This window comes from Chlorocebus sabaeus, chromosome X, assembly GCF_047675955.1.
Source record: "Chlorocebus sabaeus isolate Y175 chromosome X, mChlSab1.0.hap1, whole genome shotgun sequence".
NCBI lineage: Eukaryota > Metazoa > Chordata > Mammalia > Primates > Cercopithecidae > Chlorocebus > Chlorocebus sabaeus.
Genome location: NC_132933.1, coordinates 114664268 through 114684095, shown reverse-complemented (window position 1 = coordinate 114684095; position 19828 = coordinate 114664268). Strand labels below are relative to the sequence as shown.

The following is a 19828-nucleotide window of genomic DNA, read 5'->3' as shown; positions in this document are numbered from 1 at the left end:
AGAATTGATAAAATAAAGTATACAAATACTATGATGAAATGGAGGCTGCCTCAAGTGCATTCAAGATGTCTATTCTCAGTTGCTCAGTTTTTTTTGAAAAATAATTTAATTTTTTACTATAACAGGTGAGAGAAGACAAACTTTCATAATTCAGATGAACATTTCACAGAAAGACAAGTATATAATGACTGCCCCCTGCTGGTCAAATAGAGCTGGCAATTACATTATAGAAAGTATATTTATTAGCCTATAGACTTCACTGTAAAACTACATTGTGTTACCGTATTTTCTTGGAGCAGCATGGTCAGAGTGAAAAGCAACTTAGTCTCTGTCAGGTAAACTAAATGTCTGGGTGATACATTGTTGTTTGTTTTCTGTATCTAGATGTACTAACAGTGTAAGCACACAGGCTCCAAGATAGGTTATCTGGGTGAAGAATCTCAGAGTTTCCCAAAGCCAGCTTATCTCTAGCTAATCATGATCAGCTGAACTGGCCAAGCTTTTCAGAAACAGTGTTCTTCCAAAGAAGAAACAAGAAGAAATAAATCATTACAAATAATAACTAATGTCGGAGGAATCCTTCCTACATGCCCACCCCATGCTAAGCATCCTCCCTATATTAGTTTACTGAATTTGCACAACCATCCATTAGACTAAGCAGTGTTATTAGCGTCCCCATTTGTAGATTGGGAAGAAGCATTTCCTCTCCTTTGGAATTTCTTTGTGGTCTGGGATTTTTAAATGCCATTACACATTCTGAAGTTATTTTAATAAACCAAACCCTTTTGTGTGTCTGCTTGCTGCTGACCTAGTGTTTTCCGCCAACTTTTGCACACATACTGTTTTGTGATGGCCTGTCATAGCTTCCCCATGAACCCTTGAAGAGCCTCCACAGGACTTGATCCTGACACATTCTCAAGCAGCTGCCTTCTCTCTCAGCTGGTGAGACCAGCTGGTCTGCCCTTCAGCTGATGCCCCAGAGACCTAAGTCTGTTATTACCCAGATTTGGCCCCGATAGCGTTTTATAAGTTATACATTTCCATGAATGAAAGGAACAAAGTTACTATAGAAACATAATTACTATTCCCTGTTGAATTAGGATGCCTGCAATTTCTAAAAATCTGGAAACCTTCAGTGAAAATTCTGGCCTCTGCTCTCTGCCTTATTCATTGGAGACATCTGACAAACTGTCTCCCTTCTCTGTGCTCTAGTTTTCTCTGCACATATAAAATATGAGAAACAAATATATTGCATTGTATCAACTACTATTTATCTAAGAAGCTGGACCTTTTTTTTTTTTGAGACAGGGTCTCACTCTGTCACCCAGGCCGGAGTGCAGTGGCACAATATCAACTCACTGCAGCCTTGACCTCCCAGACTCATGTGATCCTCCCGTTTCAGCCTCCCAAGTAGCTGGGATTACAGGCGTGCACCACCATGCCTGGCTATTTTTTTTATTATTTATTTATTTATTTATTTATTTATTTATTTATTTATTTTTGTAGAGACAGGGTTTTGCCATGTTGCCCAGGCTGGTCTAGAACTCCTGGGCTCAAGCAATCTGCCTGCCTTAGCCTCCCAAAGTGCTAGGATGACAGGTGTGAGCCACCAGCGCCCAGCTGAAGCTGAACTATTTACTTGGAAATCCTTGACACATCTAACCAGGTAGGTAGTGGAAAGAAGGAAGAGGTTCAAAAGGACAATGTCTTGGCCAACAGATAACAATAACATGCAAGGGAAGCGACCCTGTGCCAGTTCCAGACCCAGGCCCTCCAAGAATCTGGTGCCTCCTGCTTTCACTATGTTAAAAGTCGGCTGCCATCTAAAGAAGTCCAATTGACTGGAGAGGCCATGTAGTCGGGATGAGAAATTATAAATGAGAGAGAAAGAGAGAGAGTCAGCCAGACCCCAGTCAGTACAACTTTTCCCAACTGAGGTACCAGACCTGTGAGTGAAGCCATCTTGAATCCTCCAGCTCTACTTGGTCACCTCAGCCATTACCACACACAGCAGAGATAAGCTGTCCCCACAAAGCTCTGCCCAACTTTCCAACCCACAGACTCTTTGAGCAATAACATAGTTGTTTGGAACCACTAAGTTTTGGGTGGTCTGTTGTGCAGCAACAGACCACTGATGCAAATATAAAATAGTTTGAGTTTGGTGACAGAGAAAGAAAGAGTTCTTTTCAAGGGGGTATAGGAAGCGAGTGACTGCCAAATACAGAACAGATCTGGCCATTGAAAAGTCACCCAGTTGTTTGCTTCCCCCAGCCAGAGTGTAATCTCTGTGGATGGCCCTGGGAAGTGGTTTCCTCTGTTTGGCACCATACAAAAATCCAGAGAACTTTCCAAAACAGACAAAAGAGGCAAGAAGGGAGGCAATGAAATCCACATTTAAAAGTCATGATCATAGCCGGGTGTGGTGGCTCATGCCTGTAGCTCCAGCTACTCAGGAGGCTGATGTGGGAGGATCACTTGAGCCTGGGAGTTCAAGACCAGCCTGGATGACATAGCAAGAGGCTAGCCTGGGCAACATAATGAGACCTCATCTCTAAAAGTCAACATCTTCACAAGAAAGAAGCCCAAATAAAAATTCATTGGTGATACACTTATATTAGAGAGGGCCACTAAAAGTTGACCTGTTCTGTTTGTACTAACAAATCATGTAAGGGAAAAAGTGAATCAGTATCTCAATCAATCAAGTTGTTTTGACACTGAAACTAGTCTCTGAAAGTTTGCAAAAGAATGTGTACAGGAGGAATTTAGCACAGTTTAACATCATTTGCAACAATGCATGGATACATTTATTCTTAGCCCTACTGACGTTTGCATCAACGGAACAACGCAATACAGCCCAGCAATAATGCAATGATCCCATTCCTATGGGTCATTGGGTAAACCAGCTGTGAGACAGCTGGGACACGAGAAACATATGCCATCAATTTCCATATATTACATCTCCGAAATTTTTTATTCCAGAATTTCATTTGTGTTAATAAATCTCCACCTATTCTACTCTGTAGAAAACAAAAAAATAAGGGAGCATATATATTTATTTAAAAATATTTTTTCCTTGATAGAGAATTAGAACTTCAATGTGTTGTCTGGTCACTTTATTACAATCCGTTCAGCAAGTCAAATAGGGAAGTCTGTACATTGTCTTTTGTTAAAGTAATTTTAAATGGATACTCTCTGCATGTCAAAAGACCTTTGCTGGTTTTTCATTGTCCATGGTTTTTAAAGTATCTTTAATTTGTTTCCTTCCTGTTTTGGCCTAGGAAGAAGTGTTGGTCTAAAGGAGAGATGATGTGTCTACTCAAAATATGGTCTCTGTATGAGGACTTGCGATTTCAACTATCCATTGCTCTATCTAAATGCCAACATGACCAAAAATAACTAAAAATGGAAAGAAAGAAAAATATCCCCTCAAAACAATAGTGGTTACATTCTAAGGTTTATTTTCTTCCAGATCAATGGATGTTGTGGCTCTTCAAAGAGTTTACCCTCCTGCAATTTGCAGTATTTTTTTTCCTCCTACATTGACTTATTTTTATCTATATCTGTTTCTGAAATAACCATGAATGTCAGCCCCTTGCCAGAGTATGGTCTGTGTAAGAGAATTAATTTTAACTTGTGGCACCTTCAAATTAGCCAGACCACAGAACTGACGACCTCAGAGTCAAAAGTAAGCCCAGTCTTCTCTCTTCCCTTGCAGTCTAGAAGAGAACTGGGACGACTTTCTCACCACTCAGCACAGCTCTGGCCAAGACTGTTGAAGGCTGTGTGGAAATCTGGGAACTACTTAGCCACTATGTGTCAGCTCCTAAAATAAGTTGAAGTTCTCAGTTACGATCAAGGACCCCCTACTCCTGCCAACACAAAAACAAATTCATTAAACTATTTTAATATATTAAAGCCAAAAAATAAATGATACCCCTAGAATAAAATTCACTGGGGACAAACCTCAGCTTGTTTGTCAGGAAAATCAAAGAAATAATTGCCTGCTTGCTTTGCCCATTTCTCTCTGTTTTCCTGGGAGCTCTAGGCTCTCTCGTGGATCGCTCTACCCCTTTTTGTCACCCCTACCTAATTGCATGTATAATCCTCCTTCTCCCAAATATGCCTGAACCTTGTCCTGACAAACTGTAATATGAATCTCCTGAATTCGGGGTTCATTCTCTCTCCCTCTGGGAAGGTTCCAGGCCCATCTGGTCCAGCTTAAGACATGCTATTGCTTTTTTAGAACAATCAGCATTTTCTTTCCATTGTTGCACACAATCTGGAAATTTAAACAGTATGATCCCTAGAGTACTCTGCCAAAGCTTGCTTAGCAGAAAGATTTTAGAGCTTCTCTCCTCCCACCATCACCTCTGCCCCTTCCAATATGAGGGAGTAGATTCAGTTTTCTTTTTGGTTTGTTTTGAAGAGCTATGCACATACCAAATCACAGAGAGGATACTGAAAGCAACATCTGTGAGGTGCCCCCTGTGGGCAGTGTTACTGGCAGTTAGTGAATAAAATCCAAGGATTCTGCTAAACATCTTGCAAACAAAAAAACAGGGCTCCACAACGAAGAATTATTTGGCCCCAAATGTCCATCATGCTGAGGTTCAGAAACTTTGCCCTAAAGCATCGTTTAGCAGAATCCTAGGCCCTACCCCAGACCTGCTGAATTTAAATCTGCATTTTTCCCAAGGTCCCTAGAGGACTTCACTGCACAGTAAAGTTTGAGAAGCAGTGCCTTAGGTCAGTGGCTCTTTATTTGAGTGCTTCACAATCCCTGGAATGCTCATTAAAAAACAAAGTGCTGGGTCTGACCCCTAAAGTTTCTGACTCAGCAGGTGGTAGGGGTGGGTGGGTGAAAATTTGCATTTCTAAACAGTTCCCAGGGGATGCTACTGCTGCTTCTGCTCCCAGGACCACACCATGGGAACCACTCACTGCCCAACAAACCCAGAGGCAAAATATCTAAATCCCTTCCAGCTGAACAAATTGAGTGCTCACTGACCACCAGAGTCAATGACAAAGGAAGTACACTGGGGCTGAAAGACACATAGATGTTCTCTACTGGACTGTCCCTATAGTGTCAATAACTTTGCTCAGGCCCCTGAGCTAAAATCGGCAGGTGTATGCCACATCTCTGCCAGCCTGCAGTTGCCTCAATAGCAAACCAAGAAAAAGACAAAAGTCAGATGGAAGCCATCAGCTATGAAGTCAGCTCCAGGATAAACACTGAGGTTAGATCTAGGGCTGAGCCAGAGAACCAGGGATGCTACTGAAAGCAAAGTTGCATGCTTAGGCCTTACAGGAGGAATAGTGATGCTCCCTTTACAATCCACGATACGAACACCCCCTGCTCCTCCCAAAGCAAGTGCCTCTTGAGGGCTATGGCGTCTTCTTACCCACACAGGAGGCTGGCCGACCGCTCCAGGCCTTGTTGTCCATACATGTAACGGTCCGCTCCCCTTTCAACGTGTATCCTGGTGAACAGTAATACTCACACCGGGAGTTAAAGTAGGCACCATCTACACACTTAAACCCTCCATTTGCTGGCATGGCAAGGGTAGGACATCGCTTTTCTGAAAATGAGAAAAATCAGATATTCAGCATTTCTTAGTTTTTGTCTATAGAGTTTCGTTTCAGAGTCTAGAAACTGAAAGCATGGGGTGAAAAGTTAATTTAAATATAACAAGGCCGGGCGCAGTGGCTCACACCCGTAATCCCAGCACTTTGGGAGGACGAGGCAGGTGGATCACCTGAGTTCGGGAGTTCGAGACCAGACTGACCAACATGGTGAAACCCCATCTCTACTAAAAGTACAAAATTAGCCAGGCGTGGTGGTGCGTGCCTGTAATCCCAGCTACCCGGGAGGCTGAGGCAGGAGGATGGCTTGAACCCAGGAGGCGGAGGTTGCGGCATGCCAAGATTGCACCATAGAACTCCAGCCTGGGCAACAAGAACAAAACTCTGTCTAAATAAATAAATAAATAAATAAATAAAATGGAATTTAAGAAACAACAGATGGTTTTATGTCACACAGAAGAGACAAAGTTTCATGTCACACTGGCTTGGGTTGGCAACGCAGTTAAGCCACTATCTTAGGTTGAGCTTCCCAGAAGCTGATTCTGAGACACGGATTTCTGTGCCTGAGGTTTAGTAAGAAAGTGCTCCCAGGGAGACTAGTGAGGGGGTGAGGAAAGCAGAACAGGGAAGGGGAGAAAGCCAGGCAACATGAGATCTCAGGCAAAGTCAGCAGCAGCCTGATCCCACAGGGAAGCTCTGGCATGTGAATGACAGCTCATTCTGCCCTGCCCCCAGGCAAGGAAGCTGGGCTTTCATAATTCTTTACCAGTCAGTCATTGGGCAGCTACAGGCTGCTCGCAGGAGATGCTCTCTCTTGTGAAAGGAGAACGAGAGTGAGAGAGAGAGGCAGAGAGAGAGAGAGAGAGAGAGAGAGCGGGAGCAGTTGTCTGAAGGAGCAGTCTTCTGAATAGGTTGAAGCTGCAAGTCTTTAAGAGCAAAGTACTCAGAAGCTGAGTACTGGATACACACAACTAGGAAAAGGCATTGAGGAGATCTGGGTAGAGCAGATTGTCCACTACAGTCACCCAGTTGCAGAGTCTGCACAGTCTTGATGACATGGCTGCAGCCTTGAAACCTCAGTTTCCCCGACAATGAAATTAACATAATGGCACCCATATTGATAGTGTTACTGTAAGAATCAAATGTATGTGAAATTCTTGGCAAACCATAAGTGCCCAAAAAGTGGTGGCTGTTTTGAATACCAAAGACATCTAAAGTGTGCTTCAACAATGCTGTACCACTTGCAGTTTTCCAAATGAGATATGACTTGTCATGAAGCTAAAAGCCAGCCCCTGAAACGCTACTCCTCTAATCTTCTCCCCTGAGGCACGCTCACTTTCATAAATAAGCATCACTTCTTCTGTGACTCTTTCCCGCCTCCCTAAGCCCCACTCCTTGGAAGAACACTTCTTTTTTTCTTTTTTTTTTTTTTTAAGAGACAGAGTCTCCCTCTGTCACCCAGGTTGGAGTGCAGCGGCGCCATCTCGGCTCACTACAACCTCTGCCTCCCGGGTTCTAGCAATTCTCCTTTCTCAGCCTCCTGAGTAGCTGGGATTACAGGTGCATGCTGCCACACCTGGCTAATTTTATGTATTTTAGTAGAGACAGGGTTTCACCGTGTTGCTTAGGCTGGTCTCGAACTCCTGAACTCAGGCAATCCACCCGCCTCAGCCTCCCAAAGTGCTGGGATTACAGGCATGAGTCATCACGCCCGGCCGGGAGAGCACTTCTTTAATCTGCTACTGACTTAGTACCCTTCTTGTACTTATCTCTCAGATGACACCTCTGCCTTGCTAGAACCCCTTCATGGCAGAACCCACGTGTGTCTTATTTGTTTCTAAATCCCCCAACACCTCTTCAGGATCCAGCACTAACTGAACAAATGTAACTCATTTTCTGAACAATAGTCTTCTCTCCCCTTTTCTCAAACAGCTGATCATATCATTCTCTCTGAGAGGAGCCATTGCACTTCCACTATATCTTTAGAACCCCCTGTTGTCCCCCTGCTCATAAAGAGAATTTTCCTCATCCATGTTCAGTGAAAATCCTCAATCTTGGAGCAAAAGAACGTTGCCTCTGGTCATCCCTGAGGACCCAACACAGAGCTGGCCTACTTACGTTTGCAGATGACCTTGTCAGACCATCGTTTGTTTGACTGGCAGATCAGTAGCGAAGAGCCATGCAGCTCGTAGCCCTTTTGGCAGCGAATGTCGCACCTGGTTCCCAGGGCTGTTTTGTAGTATCCTCCTTGAGGGGCCCTGCAGTACACATCTCCATACTTCACCTTGATGGGGGAGCACCACGGGGTATCTACAAGTAGCAGAAACAAGAGAGGAGATAAATGCGAGTAGCAGAACAAAAGAGGAGATAAATACGAAATGACACTTTCAGAAAATGTGTCCCCTTACTCTCACTGTCCTAGGCTGGCTACATTCCAAATTGTGGACCTTCAATTAGTGCCCCATGTTTTCTTAGGTGTCTCTGGGTAGGGAGGTTATCATCATGGGACTAAGTGTCAGATATATCTGAACATGAATCTGAGTTCCTCTATAACTAACTGTGTGATCTTAGACAAGTTAGCTAACCTCTCTGAATCAATAACTATACTTATGCCATAGTGCTGTTATAAGGCCTAAATAAAAATTGCATATCAAGCAGCTAGCCCAGTGCCTAGCACATAGTGTATGTTCAATAAATGCTTGTTCTTTTTTAGTATTTCCCTTAACTAGATACACAAGATTTCTTATTTTTATTTTTTAGATAAATAATTCTTTTTTTTTTTTTTTTTTTTTGAGACGGAGTCTCGCTCTGTCGCCCAGGCTGGAGTGCAGTGGCCGGATCTCGGCTCACTGCAAGCTCCGCCTCCGGGTTCACACCATTCTCCTGCCTCAGCCTCCCAAGTAGCTGGGACTACAGGCGCCCGCCACCTCGCCCAGCTAGTTTTTTGTGTTTTTTTAGTAGAGACAGGGTTTCACCGCGTTAGTCAGGATGGTCTCAATCTCCTGACCTCGTGATCCGCCCGTCTCGGCCTCCCAAAGTGCTGGGATTACAGGCTTGAGCCACCGCGCCGGCCGATAAATAATTCTTTCAAGAGCAATTGATGTCATACATAGTGGCGGGGATTCAATAATTGGTTAATTTGCATTTCTTCTAAGCTGTATGCACATTCTCTCTAAAATGTTGTAATACTGGCATTAATCTAAATGATGCTACAATTTCCAGGTTTTTGCAACAATATATAAATTTGGCCTCAAGTCAAAGAACCATTGCTCTCCATAGGGAAGTGTCCCCAGTTATGCCCCATTGAGGTAACAGGGTGACACCCTCCCCAGATGACAAAGTTGCAGGTGTTTTGATTTTGGTCTCATAGTTGCCCAAAGCACAGCTAGGATGAAATGAATAAATAAGAACCTCCCTGTTGTGCTTTTGAAATGTTATCTTTGAGATCCACAAAATGTAAGGGTAACACTAACTCCTTGGTGGATAAGTTCTTACAGCAGCCACTGCCCCAGTGTGCCACAATCGATGGGGAACAGTGAGGAGTTCACTAAAGTCTGCCAGGCTCTCAATGCCATGAATAGGAGCCACTTCCCTGCAGCTGCCTGGCTCATCACTCCAACCCAGCACCTGAGCTGTCAGTGAGTGAGGTAAGACCGCCATCATGTGGCCAGGAAGGAGGACAGACCCCTGTTTTACTTTCCCAGGAATTCTCTTCTGAGGATATGCCTCCAACTGCCTCTCAGTTACAAAAACCAACAGTTCTGGCCACGTCTTATGCATAGACCACTGTTTTACTTTTGCCTTCACATTTCCTTTGGCTAATACTTTCTCTTTTTTTTTTTTTTCTTTTTTAGAAACAGGGTCTCACTCTGTCACCCAGACTGGAGTGTAGTGGCATGATCATCGCTCACTGCAGTCTCGGCCTCCTAGGCTCAAGTGATCCTCCTGTCTCAGCTTCCCAAGTGACTGGAACTACAGGCACGCACCACCGTGCCTGGCCTGGTTAATACTTTCATCATATAATGTTTTGCAGACAGCTGCAAGTGAGTCCTAAACTCAAGACTCAAGTAATCTTCCCTGGACTTTCTAGGTAAAAGTGATGACCTGAAGGCTTAACTAGAGCTGATTAAATTTGACCATGTGGATATAAACTTGCAGGAGCTCACACAAGGCCTAAAGAACTTCCTTGAATAAAGTTTCCTTCCTCTAAGGGTTTACAGATATAATCTGTATGTACTACACATATTTGTGATATACAGTACCCCACCTTTGCCCACGGAGGATATTGGATACCTGAAGCCTGGGATAGTACTCAACGCTATATATACTGGTTTTTTTTCTTATACAAACATACCTATGATGAAGTTTAATTTATAAATTAGACATGGTAAAAGATTAACAACAACTAATAATAATATAGAACAATTATAACAATATACTATAATGAAAGTTATGTGAATGTACTGTCTCTCTCTCAAAATATCTAATATTTTTGGGCTGAGGTTGACTGAAGGTAAGTGGAACCTTGGAAAGTGAAACCACAGATAAGGGGGAACTACTGTATGTATAGATATGACCTGCTTATACATACATCACAAATTCACTCAATCAGTATGAATATATGATGGTATTCCAAGCAAAATAATCAAAAGCCATGATTGCCACATACCAGGAGCGTCGTAAATGTTGGTTACATTTAATTTTCTTTCCTATTTTACTTTAATTCAAAAACACTTTGTGCTGGACACTGTGCAGGGGCCTCAGGATCTAAAACTAAACCCTCAGTTAATAATGGCTTGCCTCTAGCTTTTAAAATTAAAAAAACTTGGCCAGGTGCGGTGGCTCACGCCTATAATCCCAGCACTTTGGGAAGCCAAGGTGGATGGATCATCTGAGGTTAGGAGTTCGAGACCAGCCTGGCCAATATCGTGAAACCCCTGTCTCTACTAAAAATACAAAATTAGCTGGGCGTGGTGGCGTGTGCCTGTAGTCCTAGCTACTCGGGAGGCTGAGATAGGAGAATCGCTTGAACCTGGGAGGTGGAGGTTACAGTGAGCTGAGATCACACCACTGCACTACAACCTGGGTGACAGGGTGAGACTCCATCTCAAAAAATAATAATAATAATAAATAAAACTTAAATTTTATTGTATAAAGTGTACAACATGATGTTTTGATATACATACTGAAATGACTGCTACCAGTAAGCAATTTAACTGACAATAGAAACAATGCCCCAAGAAAATTTATTCTTAAACATTCAGGGTAAGTTCTAGGGCAAGCACACATTTTGGCCATCTGGTCTACCTGTCACATTTGCAATGCTGTGAGGTGAGGATGGACGTGAAAAACAATGACCTGAGGGTACTAGGCAACCCCTGCTGTAGATGTGAAGGGTCATCTGTGCGTGCATGTGTTTTAGGAAGATTTTTCAACAAGGGACTCAAAGAAAAAAAAATCTAAACCCATAAATCGTTAAGAAGTTTTGTGAATTAGAACATTTCTTTACCACAAACATCTGATTAACATATTGGTGCTTTGCTTGATTGGTTAATTTCTGAGGCTATGAAGATAGAAACTATAGGTAGGAATGAGTATTTGCATTCAGATGTCACAAACAAATGTGGTAGGTGGTGGGAAGCACACCTGGACATAAGCACCAGGCACCAGTCATTATATTGGAAATATTGTTGACTTATGTAGAAAACAACTGAAGGACATCTCCAGCCAAAAGCTGTCCAGTCCTACCCTGATTCTCCTGTATCTGAGACACATCACAACAAACAAGGGCCACGTCCTCATCCCAGGAATTAGGACAAATTTCCAGGGCAAAATGCCACAGTGGAACTTTGTTAACCTTTTTTTTTTTTTTTTCTTCAAATTCTTCCTCCACTGTAAGAGGAACTAGATTCAGAGCGAAAGCATCTCTCAATTTACCTTCATTTCTCCCAGGTTTCCCTAAACTTCAGAGAAATGTTTCACCAGTAGAAATATTTGTGGACCTACTTACCTGAGTCTGCATAGAAGGTTCTTGTTTAGGCTTTTTATACCTGCTGGGGAGTGGATTGCTGCGAATATGTAGAGATGGAGTTCTTTATCATTAAGTTAAGTTTCATTTGAGCAACATACTTTAACATACCGTTTCAGGAGCCATGCTGGGCTCAGAAAGAGCACGATGAAATGAGCTTATGAAAATCAAGTTTTCTCATTCCCCATTCATCTTAGTACATTATCAGCACTTGGTCCAGATTTGACCTTGGGTGGTTTGCTCTGGATGATTCTGGCTGTAATGTGTGAATTAGGCAGAACTCATGGCTTGATTTTCACTTTCATCAGCTACAGCTGCCTTTGCAGAAGTGAGGACAGTAAAGAAACTTATGAGAATAAAATGACCATTGGGATGCTGAAAGACAGCATTTCAGAGATTTCCAACGCATTTTGTTTTATTTCCTTTTTTAAAAAAGGGAGCATATATATATTTTTTTAAAAAAATACTTTTTCCTTGATAGCTAATTAGAACTTAAATATGTTGTCTGGTCACTTTATTACAATCTGTTCTGCAGGGCAAAAAGGACAGTTCTCCTGGCATCAGCAGGTCCTCATTAGCACACAAGCAAAGCATTCACCTTTATATCTAGGGTGTGAATACCCGACTTCATCGTCTTCTAGTGGTGAGTCTCCCGATCCTACAATAAAAAAGAACAGAAACTGCAGCAAGAAAAGCCACATAGTATGGACGCATATTTCAAAGCATTGCTTTGCCACAGACCATGCAGGAGATGCTATTAGAACGCAGAGCCAAGAGCAAAAGCTTCTGTGGCCATTCATGAAGGAACAAACAGGGGATCTCTCAGAGTAAAACTGGCTGAGCTGAGATTGCCAAAAACCAATCAAAATGAGCCTCAAACTGTTTTGGAATCACCATATGCCAAGTGAAATTCTGGAAGAGGGAAATAGAGAGAGTCAACTTCACTCTGAGAAGATGCCAATGTATATGAATCTCATGCCAGGGGAGATGCAATAAAATGTGTGCATCAGACACAGTCCACAGTTTCCCCAGCAGTCAAAGAAAACCCAGTAGAACTGGGTGTTTATGGTACCTGAAAACAGGTCCATCTTGTGAAATAAATTTAAATGGAAAATAAGGAGGTAAATCAAATGTCTTATCTTAATGACAAAAGAAACACAAAATTGCCTCTATATACAGTATTTGTAGGAAATGAGGTCTGAAATAGACTGTCTGTGTGCTTATTTAGAACCTCTCATGAAGGTATGGCTTAAGTGAAATTTCCTTTTTCTTTTCTTTTTTTTTTTCTTTCTTTCTTTTTTTTTTTTTTTGAGACAGAGTCTCATTCTGTTGCTAGGCTGCAGTGCAATGGCGTGATCTCGGCTCACCGCAACCTCCGCCTCGGGTTCAAGCGATTCTCCTGCCTCAGCCTCCTGAGTAGCTGAGATTACACACATGTGCCACCATGCTTGGCTAATTTTGTATTTTTAGTAGAGACAGGGTTTCTCCATGTTGGTCAGGCTGGTCTCAAACTCCCGACCTCAGATGATCTGCCTGCCTCGGCCTCACAAAGTGCTGGGATTACAGGCATGAGCCACCATGCCCAGTCAGTAAAATTTCTTAATGAGTGTTGCTACCAATAAAAACCATGGCCTCAGAGAGAACGTCTGTGTATTATTTTAATTTAACTCATTTGCAAGTTGGAGCTGAATGGTTTTTAGAATATTAAATATTGAATTCCAGTGAGTAGTAAATCCTTAATCCTTGAAGTAGTAGCAGGTGCCAAACTTCAAAACTGTAATCTTCCATTCAGAGAACTTCCCTCCAGACTTCACAGTCTATTCAATGACTAGAGTTAGCTCTATCTTGGTCACGCATTTAGCTGTAGTTACCTGCCACCACTCCACTGTGAGGTTATTCAAATCCCCATGCAGCTAATGAGCAATGGTCCCTGTTCCACTTGTGTTCTGGATGAGAGATGTAGAGTGTGGAAACAGAAAGTGGGGAGGAGATGAGGGCTGGACTGTGTCCATTAGGAAAAGACCCACAACTACAGAAGCCCAATTCTGTATTCTCCTTTGCTGCAGATTTCCTCACCTTGTCTCTGCACACCCAGATGTGTACAAAGTTACAAACTATTCATTATTGCATATTTAAAAAATGAGCACTGGAGCCAGGCACAGTGGCTCATGCCTGTAATCTCAGAAACTAGGGAGGCTGAGGTGGGAGAATTACTTGAGCCCAGGAGTTCAAAAAACAGCCTGGATAACATAGGGAGAACCTATCTCAAAAACAAAACAAAACAAAACAAAAAACCATGAAAACCAGGAAAGCTACCTAACAATGTGAATCAAAGCCTAGGTTCAAACCCTTTGATCAAGTCATTCCACTTTTAGGAATCTACCCAAGAAAACAGTTGAACTGCATGTCTGCATGTGAACCTTCAATCATTCCAATTAAAAAAAAAAAAAAAGACAAAAAACAAACAAACAAAAAAAAACAGATACATGAGAAGCAAACTTTCTCCCCCCGCCCAGCCCTCCAACACACATATACATACACACATACATTTTGCCCTCAGTTGTCATCCTGGTTAACCTGTCTACAGCATTTACAGCATTTACTATGAATGACTACCCATTCATTTCATGAAGCTCTCTCTTCTGCAGTGGCTTCCAAATGACGACAGTTTCCCGATTTTCTTCCTCCTTTCTAAACAGACTCTCTGGACAGCACATCTAGATCTGCATGCCATTTGGACATAAGTATTTCCCAGGAATCCAGTATTGGTCCTTTACACATCTCCAGACAATTTTTCTGGGCCATCTCACTCCCATACTTGCCTCAAACCATTCCTCATGTACTGATGACAAATCCATTGTTTCTAGTCTTGAACTGTCTCCTAAAAAGGCAGTCTAGAATCTTCAACTGTTGCCTGCATATCTCCATACTCACACTCAACTTGCTCAAAACCAGATTCCTTTTCTTATCACCAGATCTGTGCATCTCCCAGTGTTTCCCATTTCAGCAAACAACCATCTTCCAGCTAGTCTGCCACATGGAAAATCTCAGCCTTTTTTTCTTCTATTTTCTTCATCTACCACATTCTAAGATAGGAATTAACTTAAATATCCAACTACAAGAAATGGTCATATTATGATCCATTCATAACATAATAATGTTCATTTTGAAGAGGTTTCTTAACATGGGAAAATATTATAGATTGCTGAATGAATAAAGAATGAAGCATAATCCCCAAAATGCAAAAATGCATTAAGAAAGATTTTAAAAGATGGCAAAGCTCATTTGTGAGAACAACAATATGGATGAATAAAACTAAAATAATATTGTAAGCAAAGTTGGTCCCAGAAGACTATATACAATACATATGATTCCCTTTTTATAAAGTTCAAAAACTTCTAACACTAAATTGTTGGGAAATACAAAGATACGTATGGTAATTTTTAACAAAGCAAGGAGATCTCTTACCCTTTCCTAACCCTCTATTCTTGAACAATCGAGTTCTAAGACCTTTAGAGCAAGGCAGACATCTGTACCAGAAAGGATAGGGAGGCATGGTAGGCCAGAGCAGGATGTCAGAGCCCAAACAGGGCATAGAGGGAAAACAGGGGCAAAGAGAGAATGCACATGGGCGGATAGCCCAGCAGGAGCATCACAGATGAGTAAGATAAGGAGGGCTTTCACATGGGTAAGACGGAAGAAAGCCTGGCATTGGGTTGAAAAGTACAGTTTCTAGATTCCCTTATCCCTAGGTTGTGAAAGGGTCTACTTTTAGTGATTTGGAAGGAATCAAAGGGAAGGAACTCTTTCCTGCAGTTGTTCATGCAGAAAATAGGCTTCAGCAGATGTGAGTGTTGTCAGCTGTGCCCACTATCCCCTCATCAGTTTTGTGTGGTAGGGAAGATGGTGATGTTGGCAATGGTGATAGTCACGGCAGCAACAGTTTCCTAGCCTAAGTGATAAGAGCTGTTTCTGGCATCTGGACTGAAGTCATGGTGCCATTTGACCCTGAATGCAGACTTCTTGACTTCCATTGTTTCAGCCCTTCCAATTTTGTGAGTACCTTATTTCCTGCATTAAATGTTTTTTTGTGTAAAATACCTAGAGAGGATTCTGTTTCCTATACTAAACTTAAGAGATATTTAACCTAATCCAATTAAGAAATGAATACATGGTTTTATAGCTTTCTCTTAGTAACTGGACACTACCCTAACACAGGGCACACTGCTTTCTACCCACAAGTCTTTTGTAGATAAGAGAGGGAACTTTTATGTGAACATAGATGAGTAAGGAGGAAAAAAGGAAAAAAAAAAAACCTGCTAAAGTCAAACTTACCCTTTTTCCGAATTGGTCTATCTACTAAGCTAAATGCAATCTGATTTCTGTGCAACTGAATTCACATGGGAAAGGAAATAACACACACTAGGTGCCTTTGATATGTGTACTATGCTAGGCAATTTCTATGCACTGTTTCATTAAATCTATACAATAACATTGGCCAGTTGGTACTATTTTAGATTTATCAATAGGGAAACCAAGTCTCTAAGTTCTTTAACTACTTGTCCAAGGTTATGCAGCCAGTAAGTGGTAAATCAGGGATCCAAATCCTGTCTGCCTGGCCTTCAAATCTATCATTCTTTTTTCACTAGGCCTTACTGCCTTCTGCTCCTACAATTTCAAAGAAATGAGATAGCTGGCTTTGGGATCACTGATAGGTAAACAGCAAATGGCTTCTTCAGTAGTGTGAGAACAAGTATGCCAAGAGTGGGTCCCACAGAAGCAAAATGAAGAATCCATGTGTAGCAGAAGCTGCTGGTTGCCTGTCCAGCAGCCATTCTCCCCTTCCTTCTTACTAAAAGGTCACAGGTTGTGTTCAGCAGCAATGTGTCCCTCCCCAAAAGAAGAACCATGATGACACTAAATCAAAAAATTAATTCCCCCTTTCCAGGAATTGCTCCAGGGATAAGCGTGTAACCCAATATTGGACAATGGCAAGTAAAACGAAGTCTGCTTAGGGGTGGGGGGAGGGAGCTTATGGGAAAGATTTTCTTCCTGATAAAAGAGAAAACTGCACAAGGAGAAGAGTTTTCCCTCTTTTCTCCCTTTCAGCTTTGGAGGCTATTGTGTAAGGATAAACGTCTGAAGCTGGAGCAGCCATTTTGCAACCACAAGGTAAGATGTCACAGGACTAAAGATTTTCAGTTGAGGATGGCAAAGTGGATAGATAAAAACAACCTAGGATCTTGGATGACCTCACTAGACTACAACATCAACCTAGACGTCTTACCTTCACAATTCTTGTTAGGTCAACAATAAATATCCTTTCAATTTAAGCCACTGTGAGTTGCATTGTTACTTGCAACTATATGCATCTAAACTGATCCACAAATGAATAAAAACTTTCCTGCATATTCTTGATATATATATATATATGATATATATATATTTATATTTATATATAATATTATATATATAATATATTTATATATATATTTTTATATTTTTTATATATATATATATATATATATATATTTTTTTTTTTTTTTTTTTTTTGAGACAGGGTCTCGCTCGCCAAGGCTGGAGTGCAGTGGTGTGATCCCGGCTTACTGCAGACTCCATCTCCTGAGTCCAAGAGATTCTCGTGCCTCAGCCCCCTGAGTAGCTGGGATTACAAGTATGCACCACCATGCTCAGCTAGTTTTTGTATTTTTACTAGAGACAGGGTTTCACCATGTTGGCCAGGGTGATCTCGAACTCCCGACCTCAAGTGATCTGCCCGCCTCAGCCTTCCAAAGTGCTGGGATTACAGGCGTAAACCACTGCTCTTGGCCTTGATAGATGTTTTTTAAGTGAAAAGAAAATAAATGGGTATTAGCTGCCACTCTCAGAAAATTTCCAGTTTATTTTCAGCCTGAGCTCATATATTAACTTCTATAAAAATATGATGACTAGTCTGCAAAATAGACACCCTGAAAGATACAATAAGTTCAAAGACAGACTCACTTATGTTCAGTAGACTGTACTTACTAAAGCAGCAGAGGAGATTTATGTACATTGGGGAAAGATTTTCCTCACCATTAAAATTTTTCAAAAGGAAAGAAAATAGAGAAAGAAGTTGGGGAGGAGGGGAGAAGGGAGGTTTCCTAGTAAACTTTTCTTTATTTACAAAAGGCTGTCCCTCTAGAATTCTGCTAATTGAGGTTTTATTATGACATAACTATTAATCAGTCTACATATGGTTCAGATTACCACTCTGGAAAGAATGTTTCAGTGCTTCTTCCACACAAATACAAATTGTACGTTGGCTCAGAAATCAGAAACTCAGAGCCATGTAGGATTCTGTCTCAGCCATACCTGGAGCCAACTGCATTTATAATTCTGCTCTCCTTGCAAAAACCTTCTCTAATTCAACAGATTTTCAAAGAAATAGCCACTCTTTTTTTTCCAAAGTTCAAAGGGTCTTCCTGGCCTACAGAATCCCACCCATTCATTCTGAATGTCCAGGTAGACAAGATCATTGAGGCACCAAAGTCACTCTTAAGTAACACTTATTATATGTATTGAAATTACATCAGGAGTCTAGATTTTTGAAGGCTACTAGAATGTTCCTGCTACCACACCATAAGGTTTCTCACTGTAAGGTGGGGATGTGGTAGAGATTTAAGACGAATGGAAAACTTTGCAAATTTGCTAAAACTACATATTTCTTTATCGATTATAATACCTGACCAAAATTGGTAGATTTGCTGGCTCTGTATTATATTTTTAGCTCAAAGTGTTGGGTTTTTTAGTCATTTTGAAGACAGTTCTTCATTCTTTATATTTTGTTTGTCCCCTCATCGTTATTCTAAATATAATTTTAATATTGTCAGAAAGAAGCATATTTAATAGTAAATTGCACCATCAATTTTATACTTAAAGTCAATGGGAAAATAAAATTCACTTTGCAGTAAGGTTTCTTAACCTGAGGATCATGGCCTACTACAGAACTAATGAAAGAGCTTTGGAGGGCCCACGAACCCCTTGTAATTGAACATGTTTTTTGGTACATGCTTTTGATACATGCCTTTTGGTACTAGCATGCTTTTTCTAGGAGAAAAAGATGCTAGCTTTCAGTAGATTTTAATAAATGTTAAGAGTCATGATCTTTTTTTTTTAAAGATTCTTTTTTTTTTTTTTTTTTTTTTGAGACGGAGTCTCGCTCTGTCGCCCAGGCTGGAGTGCAGTGGCCGGATCTCAGCTCACTGCAAGCTCCGCCTCCCGGGTTCACGCCATTCTCCTGCCTCAGCCTCCCGAGTAGCTGCCGCCACCTCGCCCGGCTAGTTTTTTGTATTTTTTAGTAGAGACGGAGTTTCACCAGGTTAGCCAGGATGGTCTCGATCTCCTGACCTTGTGATCCGCCCGCCTCGGCCTCCCAAAGTGCTGAGATTACAGGCTTGAGCCACCGCGCCCAGCCTAAGAGTCATGATCTTACAGCATTCTTTATTGTTAAGCATGTTAGAATATTTACTGAAGAAGCATGTAGTGTCTTTCTTTTTGATATTTAACTCATTTTAGTGTGGGGGAGAGAGAAGCAAATATGATTTTAAAAAGGATAAATGCTTATCATACTGGTTTCCTCTAGATTAGTGCTGTCCAATGGAACTTTCTGCAATGATGGAAATATTCTTTATCTGTACTGTCAAATAGGGCAGCCACTAGCCCCATGTGGTTATTAAGCATTTAAAATGTGGCTAGTAAAACAAGAGAAGTGAATGTTTTTATTTCCTTTAATTTTAGTTAATTTACATTTACATTTAAATAGCCACATGTGGTTAATAGCTACCATACTGGATAGCACAGTCCTAGACCTAACTTTTTAAAAGTATTCTGTGGAGATAAATCACATCTATAAATTGCTCAGTGGTAGGAACCATGTCTAATTTACCTTGTATACCCAGTGTATGATTCAGAATTGGTAGAAATGTTGGAGAAAAGGAGAAAAATCTGCCTTAAGTTTCTTGCGACACATAAACTGTGGCCTCATGCTTATAATTTTGGATGGTTTTATTCTAATCAGTCCAGCTTCAGTATATAAATTTAAACTGTGACAATACTTCAGATTTGGATGTTTAGAAAAGGGTATTTTGTACTATTGGAAGCCATAGGGTGTTTGTTTGTGGGAGCCAGATGATTTAGTGCTAACAAATGATCTGCCAACGGATTACAGAGCAGCTG

General features: G+C 41.3%; 1 protein-coding gene across 3 annotated transcripts in view; it reads right to left on the bottom strand.

The window, feature by feature from the left end:
* The window catches only part of SRPX (sushi repeat containing protein X-linked), a 178416-nt gene that overhangs the window by 123135 nt on the left and 35453 nt on the right, over positions 1-19828 (bottom strand). For 2 of the 3 annotated variants that reach the window (XM_073013812.1, XM_073013811.1), the window contains exons 2-4: positions 12210-12269; positions 7702-7893; positions 5403-5579 (exon numbers count right to left, since the gene is read on the bottom strand). In XM_073013812.1, the coding sequence (XP_072869913.1) occupies positions 5403-5579; positions 7702-7893; positions 12210-12269 (429 nt within the window). The remainder of the gene's footprint in view (positions 1-5402; positions 5580-7701; positions 7894-12209; positions 12270-19828) is intronic. The other variant, XM_073013813.1, reaches the window with a different exon arrangement.